This window comes from Chelonoidis abingdonii, chromosome 7 (assembly GCF_003597395.2).
Source record: "Chelonoidis abingdonii isolate Lonesome George chromosome 7, CheloAbing_2.0, whole genome shotgun sequence".
In the NCBI taxonomy this organism is placed as follows: Eukaryota; Metazoa; Chordata; order Testudines; family Testudinidae; genus Chelonoidis; species Chelonoidis abingdonii.
Window position 1 is genome coordinate 90308839 of NC_133775.1, and position 15031 is coordinate 90323869.

A 15031-nucleotide genomic window follows, 5' to 3' on the forward strand; every position below is an offset into this window, starting at 1 on the left:
CTGTTTTACAAAACCAGTTTACGTAAAATCGGAATAATCCTGTAGTGTAGACGTACCCTCAGTAGGATACATGCTTGGGAGGCAAAATCTGCTGTGAAACTAGCCAGTGTGTTTAATCTGAGGAGTTCACTTAATACCTAGTGGAAGTAAAGATGCTGGGAAATTTTCTGCACGCTGCTGAGGCAGAAGGCTAGAATGGAAGGAAGACAGTTGGAAGGAATAAAGTCGTTGCTGCTTGAGCAGCACTGGCTGCCTACTGTCTGCAACGCAGCTTTCAGAAACATACTGCTCTATAGATTTTCTTTAACCTGAAGCTCAGGTTTGGCAGCTAAGCAAATGGGAGATGGAAATGAGGAAGGGAAGCATGTCTCTCTTTTCCCCATCAGCTCTCGTGTAAGGGGACTTCCTATGGGGAGGAAGTGTTGGTCCGGCTTGCACATCCTTCAGGAAACTGCTTCACCAGGTCTTCCGCCTGAATGTCTTCAGGGGTACTGTAACACGCTGGCTTGTTGAACAGTCACTCAGGGTCAGGCAGCGGCTTTGGATCATGCGTTATGAATTCGCCACTGAAAAATGTATCACAAGTGATGCCAACACTTGCAGAATTTTTCTGCTGCTCTGCAATCATGGTTACAATAGCGAAAGGAATGGAGTTGTATTACATGTAGGGCATCTCTCTTCTGTCCAGTCACTTGTTCTGCCGTTATTTTAATCACTGTTTGCTTTGTTTCACATCTTGCAGGATGCCCAGAAATTGTACTTTGGGTGTGAAACATGTGCAAAGCAAAAACAGGGAGTGTTCTACAGTCTCCCTTCCCCAGGAGAATCTCAGTACTGGAGTAAGGTGCCAGACTGGTATGGCTAGAGACTGGACTAATTCCTCTATCCACAGAGCAGGCTTGGCACAAGGCAGGGCAGGCTTCCCTAAAGAGCTGCTCTGCCAACATGCTGTGAGCCTGAGTTGAATTGACCTTCCTCTACTCCTTAGGGATGAGGGGCAATTCATTCTCTGCAGCCCAGCCCGTATTGTACAAGGCCTCTCTCTAGAGGCTGCTAGTGATGGCTGGCTTTTATGATGTGTCTGGGAACAGGACTGAGATCTGTTCCAGTTAATTACATGTGAACCAGTGAACAGGCAACCATTTAAATCTTCCTGTGGCCTTGGGCCACATTCACATCAGCAACCCAGAATCACTTGACCCTTCTAAGTCAGCTCCTTAAAGGATATATGATGGGATGGGGGAAGGAATCTTCCAAAGAGACTAAGAAGCACAGAGATGGAGCTGGGCTGGAATGAGAGCAAAACTGGTGATCTCTTAGAGTCATGAGAATGGCCATACTGGGTCAGATCAATGGTCCATCTACCCCAGTATCTTGTCTTCCAGCAGTAGCCAATCCCAGATGCTTCAGAGGGAATGAACAGAACAGGGCAATTTATTGAGTGGTCCATCCCCGTTATCCACTCCCAGCTTCTGGCAGTTAGAAGCTTAGGGACATCCAGGGCATGAGGTTGCTTGGGGAGTCTTATTGAGTTGGTTAGTGCTGTCTGAAGTGTCTCTTCTGTAGCAGGCACAGAATGCTTCCTATTAACCAGGAGGGAGATGGCTAATGTCACTCGATAATTACCATTTGTTGGGTTGTGGGGAAGGGAAAGGAGATAATTTTGACTCTGTGCCTTATTTATGTCTCAAAAGTAAGAGTTCTTATTAACAAATTGTGCTTCTAAGAGACTTAGCAAATGGGCTTGCATGGAGTATCTGCTCTTTCATGTCTTGCAAAGAGGTCCATTAACCTGGAGAAATGTTCTTAGGGTCTCACGGATGGAAGGAACTCATGCACTCAGAGGTACATTTACTTCACAATCTTTAGTCTAGAGAGGATGCATATTCATACTGCACAGCATTCTTGCCTTTGCTTTACAATTCTGAAAGGCGTTTTGGTTCTTTTAGAGCATCTAATGTGATTAATCTCTTTGCAGCTGACTTTGGAGTGTCTGCCAAAAACATTAAAACTTTGCAGAGACGAGATTCCTTCATCGGGACCCCTTACTGGTGAGTAAACTGGCTTGTTCAGCAGCCTTATGTTGAAAGGAGAATTCAGTGGGAGCGGTGCATTTTCAGCACCTTTTGGAGGTCAGACTGGAAATCTAGAGTATAACATTGTCTTGCTAGGGATGAGGATGTGATGAATGTAGGGTCCACTTAACAAGGTTGCATTATCAGGTATGGATTGGAGGATTTTAGCATATGTTCAGAAATCTTAAGAAAAAAAAACTAAAATACCTGTTCTGTATCCTCTCTGCTCTCAAGAGTCTTCCCAACTGTGTATATCGTAAAGGGGCAGCAAGGAGTGTGTTGGGGCAGCTGGAGACTAACAGGAATGCTCTTCAGAATACTCTTCTGTTGGAATGGCACCCCTCTCTCCAACCCTGTGCAATTCCTACAACTTGGAAGTGGGTGGAATCTGGGACATGTGCTCTCTCTCCTTCCTCCTCCCCCACCACATATGGTGGAATGTTCTTTGAAGCAGTTCCAAGTGCATGGGAGCCACAACTTACTCCAGGAATTTAATCTCTAAATCACCCTTGTGCTGAAGGAATGGGATCAATCAGCATTAATTTATTGTCTGAAGCAGCATCCATGCCAGATGTCACTGCCCTGGAGGTTTTCAGACTGCCTAGTCTGTCTCAGCTGATCTGGGAATGGGGGAGAAGGAGGGGAAATATGGGTCTTGTCAAACCATGGGAAAGCTGCTGTTCCCCCTTGGCTAGCTGTGAAGTCCTATTTCAGGTGAAGGTGCAGTGCTGCAGATCAATGAGAGAGTTTAAATACTGACTCCTGGGGCTTGTGTGCAGTCAGGCTACTCTTGGAAACATGCTTGTGTTGGTAGCAGTGATGCCTCAAACAGTCCCCACTCCCCGTTGTGCTCTCCCTCGCAGGATGGCCCCTGAGGTGGTAATGTGTGAAACCATGAAGGACACTCCCTATGACTACAAGGCTGACATCTGGTCCCTGGGTATAACGCTGATAGAAATGGCCCAGATAGAGCCCCCTCACCATGAACTCAACCCCATGCGAGTCCTGCTGAAGATTGCCAAGTCTGACCCTCCCACACTCAACTGCCCTTCTAAATGGTAAGAAGACAAATGACTACCGCACGTCTGAGAGCACGGAAGCTCTTTGCTGTGGCTTCCCAGTGATGCTGGGCTCAGCTGTTTGCGCTGCATGCAGACTCCATCCAGGGAGTTCCTTGCCAATCATTATGTGTTTTAAGGTCCCCAGAGTTCAAAGACTTCCTGAAGACAGCACTTGATAAGAACCCTGAGACTCGGCCAAGTGCAGCACAGCTACTGGAGGTAGGCAGATATCCTCAAGGGAGCTGACCCTTTCGGACTCACCTTTGTTGCATGTTTAGCTTGTCTTGAAGTCTGCTAAGCACTCCACGTGTCTAAGTAACCTATGTACATCCCAAGCCTTGTCTTAAGCAAAACTTACTGCTCTTCTCTAGTTTTATAGTCCACTTGTACTTCTCCAGGGTCTCTTGCTGTGCTGGTAACACCCTCTTACAGGCAGACTGAGCTATGAGCTTTGTGGTGTCTGCTTGTTGAAAGGCTGTGCCTGGACAGACTCTCTGGTATGACCAGAATGCCCTGTGCACTTGTGCAACAGACCAGAGCCGGCTCTAGCCATTTCGCTGCCCCAAGCACGGCAGCATGCCACTTGGGGCACTCTGCCGCTCGCCCATCCCGCGGCTCCGGTGGACCTCCCGCAGGCATCCCTGCGGAGGGTCCGCTGGTCCATGGCTCCGGTGCAGCATCCACAGGCGAGCCAGCGGATACTGCACCAGAGCCGTGGGACCAGCGGATCCTCCGAAGGCACGCCTGCGGGAGGTCCACCAGAGCCGCCTGCCGCCCTCCAGGCAACCGACAGAGCGCCCCCCGCGGCATGCCACCTGGAGCCGGCCCTGAACAGACAGTAATTTAGGAGTAACGCTTGGGGTCCTTCTTAGCCAAGATCAGCAAGGAGTGGGAGAGATGTAGATAGTATTTCGGATAGAGATTGAAAGGTATTTAGCACCCATTACTGACTGACTCATGCAGTGCCTTTAGAGCTAGCTTCCTACAACACTATCCTGTCTGGTCACCTGAATGTCTGGTGGGGGCAAGATATTGCAGTTGCCAGCTGACCTAATTGGGAAGATTGTCCCGGGAGAAGCTTCTGTCATAAACTGGAAATGGAAAATAATCTGAATGTTTAAACACCAATGGCAGAGCCTGGGGCTCATCAGCAACTGGAGAGTTCACACTCTAGCCCAGGATGGCCGTAGGATCCTGAGGAGGGAATGGCATTTGATTGTAGAGTAGATTTCCATGGTGTATATGCAGAAGGGTCAGTGTTAAGGTTGCACAGGCCATCTTAATCTGTCACTTCCTGATGTCTAGCTGCTTCACTCAGAAGCATTGGCCTTTTGTACGGAATATCCATATGAAGTCCAACGACCAAAGTGTAGGCCTGTTGCCATCTCCTCCCCATCTCTCTTTTAGATTGTCCCTGCCCCAGAATACACAATCTCATCCTCTGTTTGGAAAGTGCCTGCTATGTTTTGGGCACTACAGCATTCGAAAGCTGTTCCCATTGAAGCCAATGACAAAACTGCGATTGACTCCAGTGGGAGCAGGAATGGGCTCTGATTTCCCAGACATGCCAAGGTGGCAGATGCTGTTCGAAGTTAAATTCACATCTTCACCCTTCAAAAATGTTAAATGCTTTTTACTGCCTATCTGAATAACTTGTATGTGGTGCTGGCGTGTTGTCTTCATCCTTGACGCTCTCCACAGTGGTCAGTCATGTGGTTTCGTTTGACTGATGACCATTTCATTTGGTATGTAATGTGCCTCTTTAAATTAGCTTCTGATCTGGAAAATTGATAGTTCTGGCCTAATAACCCTGAGTGAATGAGAGAGTGTGCTAGCCTGTGGTTTGCCACCCAGAAAAGTTCGACTGGGGGTGTGTTTACTTTAGTCAATAACAGGAAGTATACAATACACTCCTTGGCCTCTTGATGAAGCTTAGCACAAATGCATGCTCTGTGTGTGCCTAGGGTTTTGACTGCAATTTCTATTACACATCTCTCCACTCTGTTTACACATATGGTTCTTAAAGATGCCACTCTCCTTCAGATGAGACCCGCACCATGCATGCATCACGGAGACACTCCTGAGTCATTCGGTGTCAAGGAGAGGGCATCGTACCATATCTCTACTGCAGCAAGTGTCTTTTGTTTAAATGCCACTGTTGCTCTGTTTGGTAAATGTTAACACTGTATTTTCCAAGGCTGCGTAGTGTTTAGGACATTTGTATCCACATGCAGCCCCTCATACCTCGTATCACACAAAACTGAGTTCAGAACAATGTAAAGCTCTGGATTTATATCCACAAATAGGCACAGCTAATGGCTGAAACTGTCTTTAACTGCCAGGCTTTCTGATCTCCGGCGGGACATTTGAATCCACGGTACCAACTAGGTGGATTGGGCTTATTTCAACCTAGGAAAGCTAGTAGTGCTAGCTAACTGGCAAGGGCCTTAGAAACTGACTAGAAATGGAAAATAAACTGAGTCTGTTTTCCCCAGTGTGCTCTGACATGGCCTGTTCAGATGTGGGAATCCTTCTAACACGTGTGTGATTGGGTTTGCAGCATTCCTTCGTTAACAAGGTCACCAGCAACCGAGCTCTGCGCGAGCTGGTGGCGGAGGCGAAGGCCGAAGTGATGGAGGAAATTGAAGACAATCGGGAGGAAGGAGAAGAGGATGAATCATCGGAACCTCTGTCTGTAAGTCTTGTTCTCTCCCTCCACTCAGCCTCTCCTATTTCTTAGAGGGTGGAAAGTTCCTGTAAAGTGGCTGTAAAGGTGCAGGCTGGGAGAGCTGCAGGACAAAGTTGCTGCAGGAAACTGTTGGGACTGAAAGGAATCGTAGAATATCAGGGTTGGAAGAGACCTCAGGAGGTCATCTAGTCCAACCTCCTGCTCAAGGCAGGACCAATCCCCAACTAAATCATCCCAGCCAGGGCTTTGACAAGCCTGAGTTTAAAAACCTCTAAGGAAGGAGATTCCACCACCTCCCTAGGTAACCCATTCCAGTACTTCACCACCCTTTTAGTGAAAAAGTTTTTCCTAATATCCAACCTAAACCTCCCCCACTGCAACTTGAGACCATTACTCCTTGTTCTGTAATCAGGTACCACTGAGAACAGTCTAGATCCATCCTCTTTGGAACCCTCTTTCATGTAGTTGAAAGCAGCTATCAAATCCCCCTGCCCCCCATTCTTTTCTTCTGCAGACTAAACAAGCCCAGTTCGCTCAGCCTCTCCTCATAAGTCATGTGCTCCAGCCCCCTAATAATTTTTATTGCCCTCTGCTGAACTCTTTCCAGTTTTTCCACATCCTTCTTGTAGTGTGGGGCCCAAAATTGGACACAGTACTCCAGATGAGGCCTCACCAATGCCAAATAGAGGTGAATGATCATGTCCCTCAATCTGCTGGCAATGCCCCTACTTATACAGCCCAAAATGCCATTAGCCTTCTTGGCAACAAGGGCACACTATTGACTCATATCCATCTTCTCGTCCACTATAACCCCTACGTCCTTTTCTGCAGAACTGCTGCCTAGCCATTCGGTGCCTAGTTTGTAGCAGTGCATGGGATTCTTCTGTCCTAAGTACAGGACTCTGCACTTGTCCTTGTTGAACCTCATCAGATTATCATCAGAAATCCTTTGTCAAAGAAATTGTGAACTTGGTTTCAAACTCCATCCGCTGTCACACAATATTGTATCACACAGGGCCAGATTTTGCCATTCCATACAGATATACTATCACAAATACCTTACCTCATGTACTTCAAATTTTGTAAGCATGGACTGAGGTTTGCAGATGAATCAAAGGCTCAGTGTGAGAGATTTGATCACTGTATTTTGTAAACTCTAATCTTTGTGAGCTATGTTGTTTTGAACCAAATTCTGTCCTTGCAGATCAATTCCTCCTGAAGTCAGTGAGAGTTGTGCAGGTTTGTCTAAGGGTGGAATTAGGGCCCTAATAGATTTAAGTGCTTGCAATCAGTGACTGTCTTTTTTCCCCAACATAAATAAAACACATAGTAAAGATTTAAGATCTAGATAGAGATCTCTAATTAGAATAGAGAACATAATAGCCTCTTTTTTTTAACCATCTCTGCCTCAGTCCCAGAGCTGCTGCCTTTATTAAGTCCATTCAGATGGACAGAAAGTCAGGGGTGGGGACCGCAGTTCCATGCCTGCCCAGGGTACTGGAAAATAATGCAGCTGGAGGAACGCCAAGTTTTCAATTGGGAGGAGGAACCCACAATTGTTGCTGCTTCTGGTAATGCCGGGCTTTCAGCAGGACAGCAGCACTAGTGCAGACTGGGTCGCTGGCTCCAAGGGCAGGGAAGGCGTCCCCCTCTGCTGACCCCCCGTCCAGTTATGCAGTGCTGTTGTCAGTGGTAGCTGAAGCAACAGCTGATTGTTCTGGGATCAGGCCACTGCTGACTGTGTTAACATGGTTCTGGCAGCACTGGGTTCCAGTTCATGATGTGCTGCTAGGGGGTTCCTTGAAATGGGTCACAACGAGGAGCACAGAACAGGTCAGAATGTGGCCATCCCAGAAGCATTGTGGGAGAGATGCCAGCAGGATGTCAGGATTTTTCTGATCCAAGAGGGACTTAAACTCCCACTGCAGGATCACTGTTGAAATTGGACCCAGCTCCAAAAGAGGAACTATTAAAACTCAGTGTTAGCCAAGAGAAGAGAGCAGCAGCAGTCTGGGCTGAGCACGGTATCTTGGGAAAGAACCTAAACTGCCCTGCTAGAATTTCACAGCCGTACGAGCTCGAGCAAAACCCAGCTAAACACACTGGCCCTGGGTCCATTTCTCCTGCACAATCACAGCTTCTCCCAGGAAAGCTCCTGGAGCAAAAACCACTTGGCTACAGCACTTAGTGTCTAAAGATGCATCTGCACTGCACATTCCTTATGGCAGCATGTGGAGCATATACGCTGCACACAGCCCTAGCACGGGTACAAATAGCAGTCTAGATGCTGAGGCACTACTTAGGCATCTAAAGACACTCCAGAGCTTCATGCTATGTATCCTACCTGTCTCTCTGCACATCCAAGTAGCGTTTCCCCCATTTACACTGCTACTTGTAGCATTGTCTTGCCCCACTGCCTTCCCATTGCTGCAAGAGAGGCTCTGGTAGTGGAGAAAGGCTCAGGCAGCCTTTCACTGTCCCGTATAGCTACACATCATGGTATGGACACAACCTACTTTTCACTGCGGCATGTAGCTACGTATACCCTACTCGCTGCTGCCAGTGGTGTGCGGTGTGGGTGTAGCCTAAAAGGAGCTGGCAGAATGAAGGGACAATGGGGTAACTCTTCCCTGAGCCTTGCTGTTAGCTGTCTCCCAAAGGGATCACCCAGCAACTCCCTCCTTCCCCGTGCAAGGATTGATAACACAGAAACCAGCTCTAGTGGAGCAATACAGCTCCTCTGGGTCTCCTATGGTGTTGGTTATTCGTGGGCCGTAAGGAGTATTGTCCTTCCATGTTACACTGTGACAGACCTCTGGGAAATGCTGATGTCAGCGCATGTGGCTAGGACCTGCAGCTCCAGATCCAAATAGTCCAGGTGCTCTTTGCCTGCTGAGCCTAGGTGTACAGCATTGACATCGGGACTCAAACACTCACTCCTCCCCAGAATGCAGGCTCTTCCCATGGACTCTGTTTGCTGGACCACATGGTGCCACCATTCAACACAACACTTCGTTAGAACTGAGGGCGGCAATTTTCCTAAACTTCTGACCTTCATCCCGGCTAACTAGAGTCTGATGGTGCAAACCAAACCTGTGCATGCCACTGATCTGATGTGTGACCCTTGCGGCATCTCAGAGCCCAGGCACAGCCCCAGAAACCTGGCTCTGGGGAGGAGAGTTTAAGAGAGGAATGAACATATTGCATAAGGCCAGTGGTCTGTCTAGTCTTATCAGACTTTGATGGTGGCCAGTACCACATGCTTCAAGGGTAAAGTGTTTTAAACCTCCCATGGGGAACAATAATGCAACATAATGACCCCGGGGAGACCTTTCTTCCTAAGCCCCATGCAGCTAATGGCTAGCTGAGTCCTAAAGCACGTGGACTTCTTTCTCTTGTGAAGGTAAGTTAATATAAAGAGGTGGAAGGAGGAATACCAGTTCAGTGCATTAGTGAGAGTGGTAGACATGCATCTTTCATTAAGCAGCACCCAGTCTTGTGTTGCTCAGGTGCTCCATTGGGTCTCCTCGCTTGTGTGATCTGAGTTTCACTCTAATGCTGTGTGCGCCTCAGCTCTGTCACATCTCTCTTCCCTGTCCTTTCAGCCCTCTGGGACTCACAAGCGAGGCCCCTCTGAGGTGAGTCAGCTGAGTTTTGAGGGAGAGAAACCTCCAGAATCCCCCCCCCCACCGGAGATGAATGGACCCAAATTGTCTGTGGAGGCGGCCAAGAAGACTGTAGACAGGCAGAGAAACAGACTCTCAGATGAAGGGATCAGCAGCGAGAACTCCATGAAAACCACCAGCAGCTCCGAGTCGTCCGGGACGGAGTATAGCAGAACACCCCTCAGCATCCAGGAAAAGCCAGTCACCAACCCCCAGTCAGGACTGTTGGATGACAAGGTTAATCCAATGGAGGAGAGAAGCCGCCAAAGCAAGCACCTGGAGCCAGTGAACAAAGAGCGTAAGAGCATTGGGAACTGGCCGGAGAGCAGCCACCTGGAAAATGCGGCTGGGGAAAAGCTTGCCAATGGGAATTTGGATTCTCCTATTCAGTTTGCCAGCAGTAGGTCCAAGAGGGATTCGGATTCTGGCAGCACTTCTGCTTCGGAAAGCATGGACCTCACCACCTCTCTGTCTGCTGATCTGTCCCTTAACAGGGAGAGTGGGTCGCTGTCCCTGAAGGTAAGGTAGGGGGCATTAATCAAAGATTAAAAGTTAATTTTAATCTGGAACTCAGTATTCAGACCTCGGTATTGAGATCCTGTTAGATGTCCCTGACTCTTTCCAGACAGCCATCTTTCCTGATGCACCTGGCAAACTTTGGGGTTTTTTCCCCCCCCTCAGGGGGGTGGTGGTCTTTCGCCAGGGAAGAAAAAGTGAGTTGTCCCTAGTGTATGATGTTAATGAGGGATCCAGATACCCTGGTGATGGGTGGGGTAGATAAAGATTAACAGTGCAGTGATTTGTTTTGCTTTGTGTTTAATTGCTGAATACTGCAGAAAGGATCAGCAAATTATCATTCCAGCAGAGGCAATCATATAAACTCATCAAAGCGCCCAGGTTTCAGTTTCCAGGCAGGCAACACTGTAATAAACCAAGCCACAAAATAATTCCAGTGTCCATCCAAAGCTTTCAGCAATAGTTTGAAATGGGTCCAACCCCATAGGCTGAGGAGTAGCTTTGTTTAAGGGCAGATAACCTACCTGGAAGCAGAGGTTGTGTGGTGTGTAATGATTATTAATCTGTAGTATGGGGAATTAGCCTAACTGCTACTTCCTTTAAGCATGTACTTTCTCAGTGTTGCTACTGTATGTTACATGCTCTTTTCCTTGACACTTGCAGATTCCAAGCCAGTGAAATCTAATTAAGGTTTTACATTCTGCAACTAATTATAGTCTTTGGTAAATCAGCAGGAAACCTGAAGCTGACATAACTGCTCCAGCCTCTCCCTTGCAGGGACTTAACTGAGTCTGTGAACAAGTCCCAGCCTAAAAAACAAAATAACTAAATTGCACCTTTGTACAGTGCTGATTAGCCTATTTCTCTCCCCTAAACACTGATAAAAAGACACCTTAATTTGGTGTAAGCTTTGGGTGGAGATCACTTGTGATTTCTCAAATGTGCCATGCATCTGGCCTAGCTTGTATCAGAGATTAAATGGTTCTTTGCACTCAGATCTTCAAGCAGTTTGGGCTTTTAAGGCAGACCAGTGAGGACGATTGCAGTGCTCAGTGTGAGGGGTCAGTATTGCTTTGATTGAGGAGGCAAAATAAATGAAGTGACTATTTGCGGAGTCCTGGAAGGAGAAGTGAGGTACAGTGTGACTCAGAGAGCCACAGATACGTGTATTGCACAAGATCTTTGTCCAGTTGTCTGTGCAAGTGATGGTTTCCAGGTGTAGAAACATGCCCAAATAGCGTTCCTAACAAAATTCCTCCTCCAGCTCTGCTCTCCTGCTGGGAGAGGAATAATTGGCACTTCCCCCTGGAGTCCACAGTTCTGCTAGTGGGGGCTCTTATGTTAGAAGTCTCATCCCGATTCTTCAGTCTCCCTGTGATAAATGATCCACTTCCAGAGGCCAGCCAAGAACGTATCACATGTGTTAATCGTTCTCCCTGACGGGGAGGGAGGGTTGTAGGGACCAATAAGTGAATAACGATGCTGTTGCGTTTTAGCTAGATGTGACTCTAGCTGTACTGATAGCACCCTCCGAGTAAACTTGAGGACATTCTAGCTCTAGTGGAGAGCTTTGGATCCCGTACTGTACTCACTGGGGAGCAGTAACACTGTCGGAAAGGTCCACGGGGACAGTAGGTTGATTTCTATCTTTCATATCTCGCATTTGGGATTCTGCCACCACTTTCATAAATGAATGTAATCTGAAATCATGTGCTGCTTTTCCCCCAGCCCACTAGCTATACATGATGCAGCCTATGACCCATTCAAAGCACTGTGTGAACATAAATTCTTGCCATACTCCCATGAAGTGGGGGGAAGGCATCATTGTACGCATCTGTAAAATCCCACCCCTCATATACTCAAGGTGAATTGACTTGCCCAACTCCAGAGAGGGGGATCCATGTCTGAGCCAAAGTTAGGGCTCCAGCGTTCCTAGTTCTCAGCCCTTTGATTGGATCTCCTACACCAGTGCTTCTCAAAGTGGTGGTCTCCGGACCGGTGCTGGTCCCCGAGCCATCAGCTGCCAGTCCGCACGAGTTTCCTCATAAGAGCATTGAATAGGATAATAATATGCCACCAGTCCCTGGCACACTGGAAATAAAAATTGCTGCTCCCCCACATGAGAGAGCTTGAGAAGCACTGTCTTAGACCATTGCTTGTAACGGCGGAATTCCCCATGGGTTTCTAGATCTTCCTGGGCAAGGGCATTTTGATACAAACTTGTGGAGAACATTTCATTCTTGCCCTAGTATGCAACCAATTGCAAGTGTGGCTTTTAGTGGCTCTTTTAAAAGTTCTTATGTGAAAGCGAAGCTCAGGCACAAACTTCCTCTCTGTGCCTTGATTCTGAGAGGTGCTGAGCCCCCCATTCTCATTTTCACTCCTTCTGGATTGAGATCTGTGTGTTGAATTCCCCTCCTCCCAGCGGGGCAGTGGTAAGGGGATCAGTTAGCCTGTGCTCTGCAGGTGATGTTTCTAGCATGCTTTGGGATTTCCGGGGGGCTCCGATTTATATTCAGGGGAAGTGGCTGTGCTTGTCTGTTTATTTCATGTACTGACCAGATGCCAGGCGCAGGTGAAGGACATAGGGGGGTCTTCACTGCCTGCTCGTCGTCCTCCAGATGGAATCTCAAAACTTACAGATGTTGCTAGATGGAGCCCCATGTGGATTGCACTGAATCATACAGGACCAAGGGCTTGTGTATGTGGAAAGTTGCACTGAAATAATTTAGGGTGTGAATTTAAACCAATATCACTAAACCTGTGCAATTGACTATGTGTGGATACCCTTATTCTAGTCTGAGCTGTAAAGACACCTAAAGTCAAGGTTCCTAACACTTTCCATTATAAGACCTTGGTTTTAGTTGCTTATAACTCTTTGCCAAACAAAAAACATTTTGCCTGAAATTTTCCACGCTGGACGTCTGCCTTGGGTTGAATCTTTTTAGAAACATCCACAAAAATGGTTCAGTTGTTTCTGATAATGAGGCCTTGGCTACAGTTGAGAGTTACAGCACTGTTGGTGGCTTTATAGTGCTGTAACTCACTCCTCATCCACACTGGCAAGGCACATACAGCACTGTATCTCTGTGGCTACAGCGCTGCTTGTACTCCATCTCCCCGAGAGGAATAAAGAGTATAGCACTGCTGCTGCAGCAGCGCTGGGGTGCCAGTGTAAACAGGGAATAATCTTAGTTCGCTATAACTGACCTCCAGAAGCTTCCCATAATCCTTTTAAGTGAAGGTCCTGCTCTTTGTTTTGTTGTGATGCCTCTTTGTTTTGTTGTGAACTCTGGGCTCCTGAGCTGCTTATCAAAAAAACAAACACAGCTACTGTTTGCTGTGAATGAGCAGAGGCAGGGGGGCTCCCTTTGGAACACCCACAGCTAGTGTTTGCTTGAAGAGAGGGGGATGGAGGGGGCTTGAGGGGAGAAGCAGTATGCTGACAGTGTTGGCTCCAAAAATCCACTCTCTCCCTCCCCCACGCTCCCTTCACACTCCACCCCACCCCGCCCTTTTGAAAAGCACGTTGCAGCCACTTGAATGCTAGGATAGCTGCCTATAATGCAGCACTCCCAATGCCGCTGCAGATGCTGCAAATGTGGCCATGACAGTGCACTGGTAGCTATCAGTGTGGCCAGACTGCAGCGCTTTCCCTACTCAGCTGTACGAAGACAGGTTTAACTCCCAGCGCTGTACAGCTGCAAGTGTAGCCGTACCCTGAGATTAGGGACCAGGAGGGCGGGGCTGGGACTGGCTGGGCAAGGAGACTAGGACAAGGAGCCTGGAGATTGTGGAGGGGAGATTGGGATGAGGACACAAGCTGGAGGAAATAGGGACAGAAAGGTCTGTGACCCCTAGGGGGTACACTCTCCTTCAGAAGCTAGTACGGAACCTGAGATTCCTGTGTCTCAACATTCCTCTGCTGTCAGTAAATATCTGCAGAATTGGATTCTGCCCCTACTGCACAGTTCCTATGTAATATTGTGCAAGTTAGTTAAACCAGACTTTTTTCACAGGTGCCACTAACTGTGTTCCTTGTTTTCGGAGTGCCCAGCATATTACTCAGCTGCAAATGAAGTCAATGGGAGCAGTGCTCTGAACTTATAAAGAGCTACATAATGCCAAGTACCCTGAAAAATCAGGCCCAAGAATCTCACGATGGGCACCTAAAATTAGTGGACATGTGACCTTAATTTCTGTCTCAGTTTTCCATCTGTAGAATGGAATGATGATGATATTTAGTACTTTTTTCATCAGTAGATCTCAGAGTTTTATGCAGTAGGTCAGTATCATTATTTCCATTTTACAGGTGGGGAAATTGAAGCACAGAGGGTAAAGTGACTTGCTCAAGGTCATCCAGCAAGCCAGTGGCAGAGTCTAGACTAAAACCCAGGTCTTGAGTTCCAGTTCAGTATTCTATCCACTAGGCCACACTGCCTCTTTGGAGTATTGTGAAAATAAACTCACTAATCTTTGGAAAGCACTCAGGTACTATAGTGCCGAGCACTATAGAAATGACCTTGAGGAAATTAATAATTCGGTCTTAGAGCAGGAGTATGAATGCTGTGCAGGTAGTGAGACATGAGACCACACTGAGCTACAGGTGCCATCTCTTGATTTTTAGCGTAAGTAGTTTGCTTACTGACTTAAACCCCAAATGAAGCTAGTCTTAGAAGGATTTAAGTTATCCTGGCATGACTCCCTCGTATAAACAAGTCCTTTGACTGTTCTTTTCATTGCTGAATTGAGCAACAAGCTCTTCATGGACACAGTAAACTCTGGGCTTCTCAGGCTCACTGGAAGCTCTTGCAATGCTGGGGAAGGTAAAATAATTTAATTGACTCACTCTAGCCTTCCCCTCTTCCTTTCTTTTTCACCCTCCTGCTGTTCCTTCTACCCCTATGGGCACCTTCCAAAATGCCACATGGCTTATGTCATTTCCTTCCCACATTCATGACAAAGAAATTCAGTCACTGGGTCCTATCCTCCAGCCTAACCGTATTCAGATCCTCTGTAAGAATA

General features: G+C 47.4%; 1 protein-coding gene across 1 annotated transcript in view; it reads left to right on the forward strand.

The window, feature by feature from the left end:
• The window catches only part of STK10 (serine/threonine kinase 10), an 87970-nt gene that overhangs the window by 58703 nt on the left and 14236 nt on the right, over positions 1 to 15031 (forward strand). Inside the window, exons 5-9 of the mRNA XM_032801514.2 lie at positions 1979 to 2051; positions 2939 to 3133; positions 3274 to 3355; positions 5697 to 5831; positions 9431 to 10009. Coding sequence (XP_032657405.1) covers positions 1979 to 2051; positions 2939 to 3133; positions 3274 to 3355; positions 5697 to 5831; positions 9431 to 10009 — 1064 coding nt within the window. The remainder of the gene's footprint in view (positions 1 to 1978; positions 2052 to 2938; positions 3134 to 3273; positions 3356 to 5696; positions 5832 to 9430; positions 10010 to 15031) is intronic.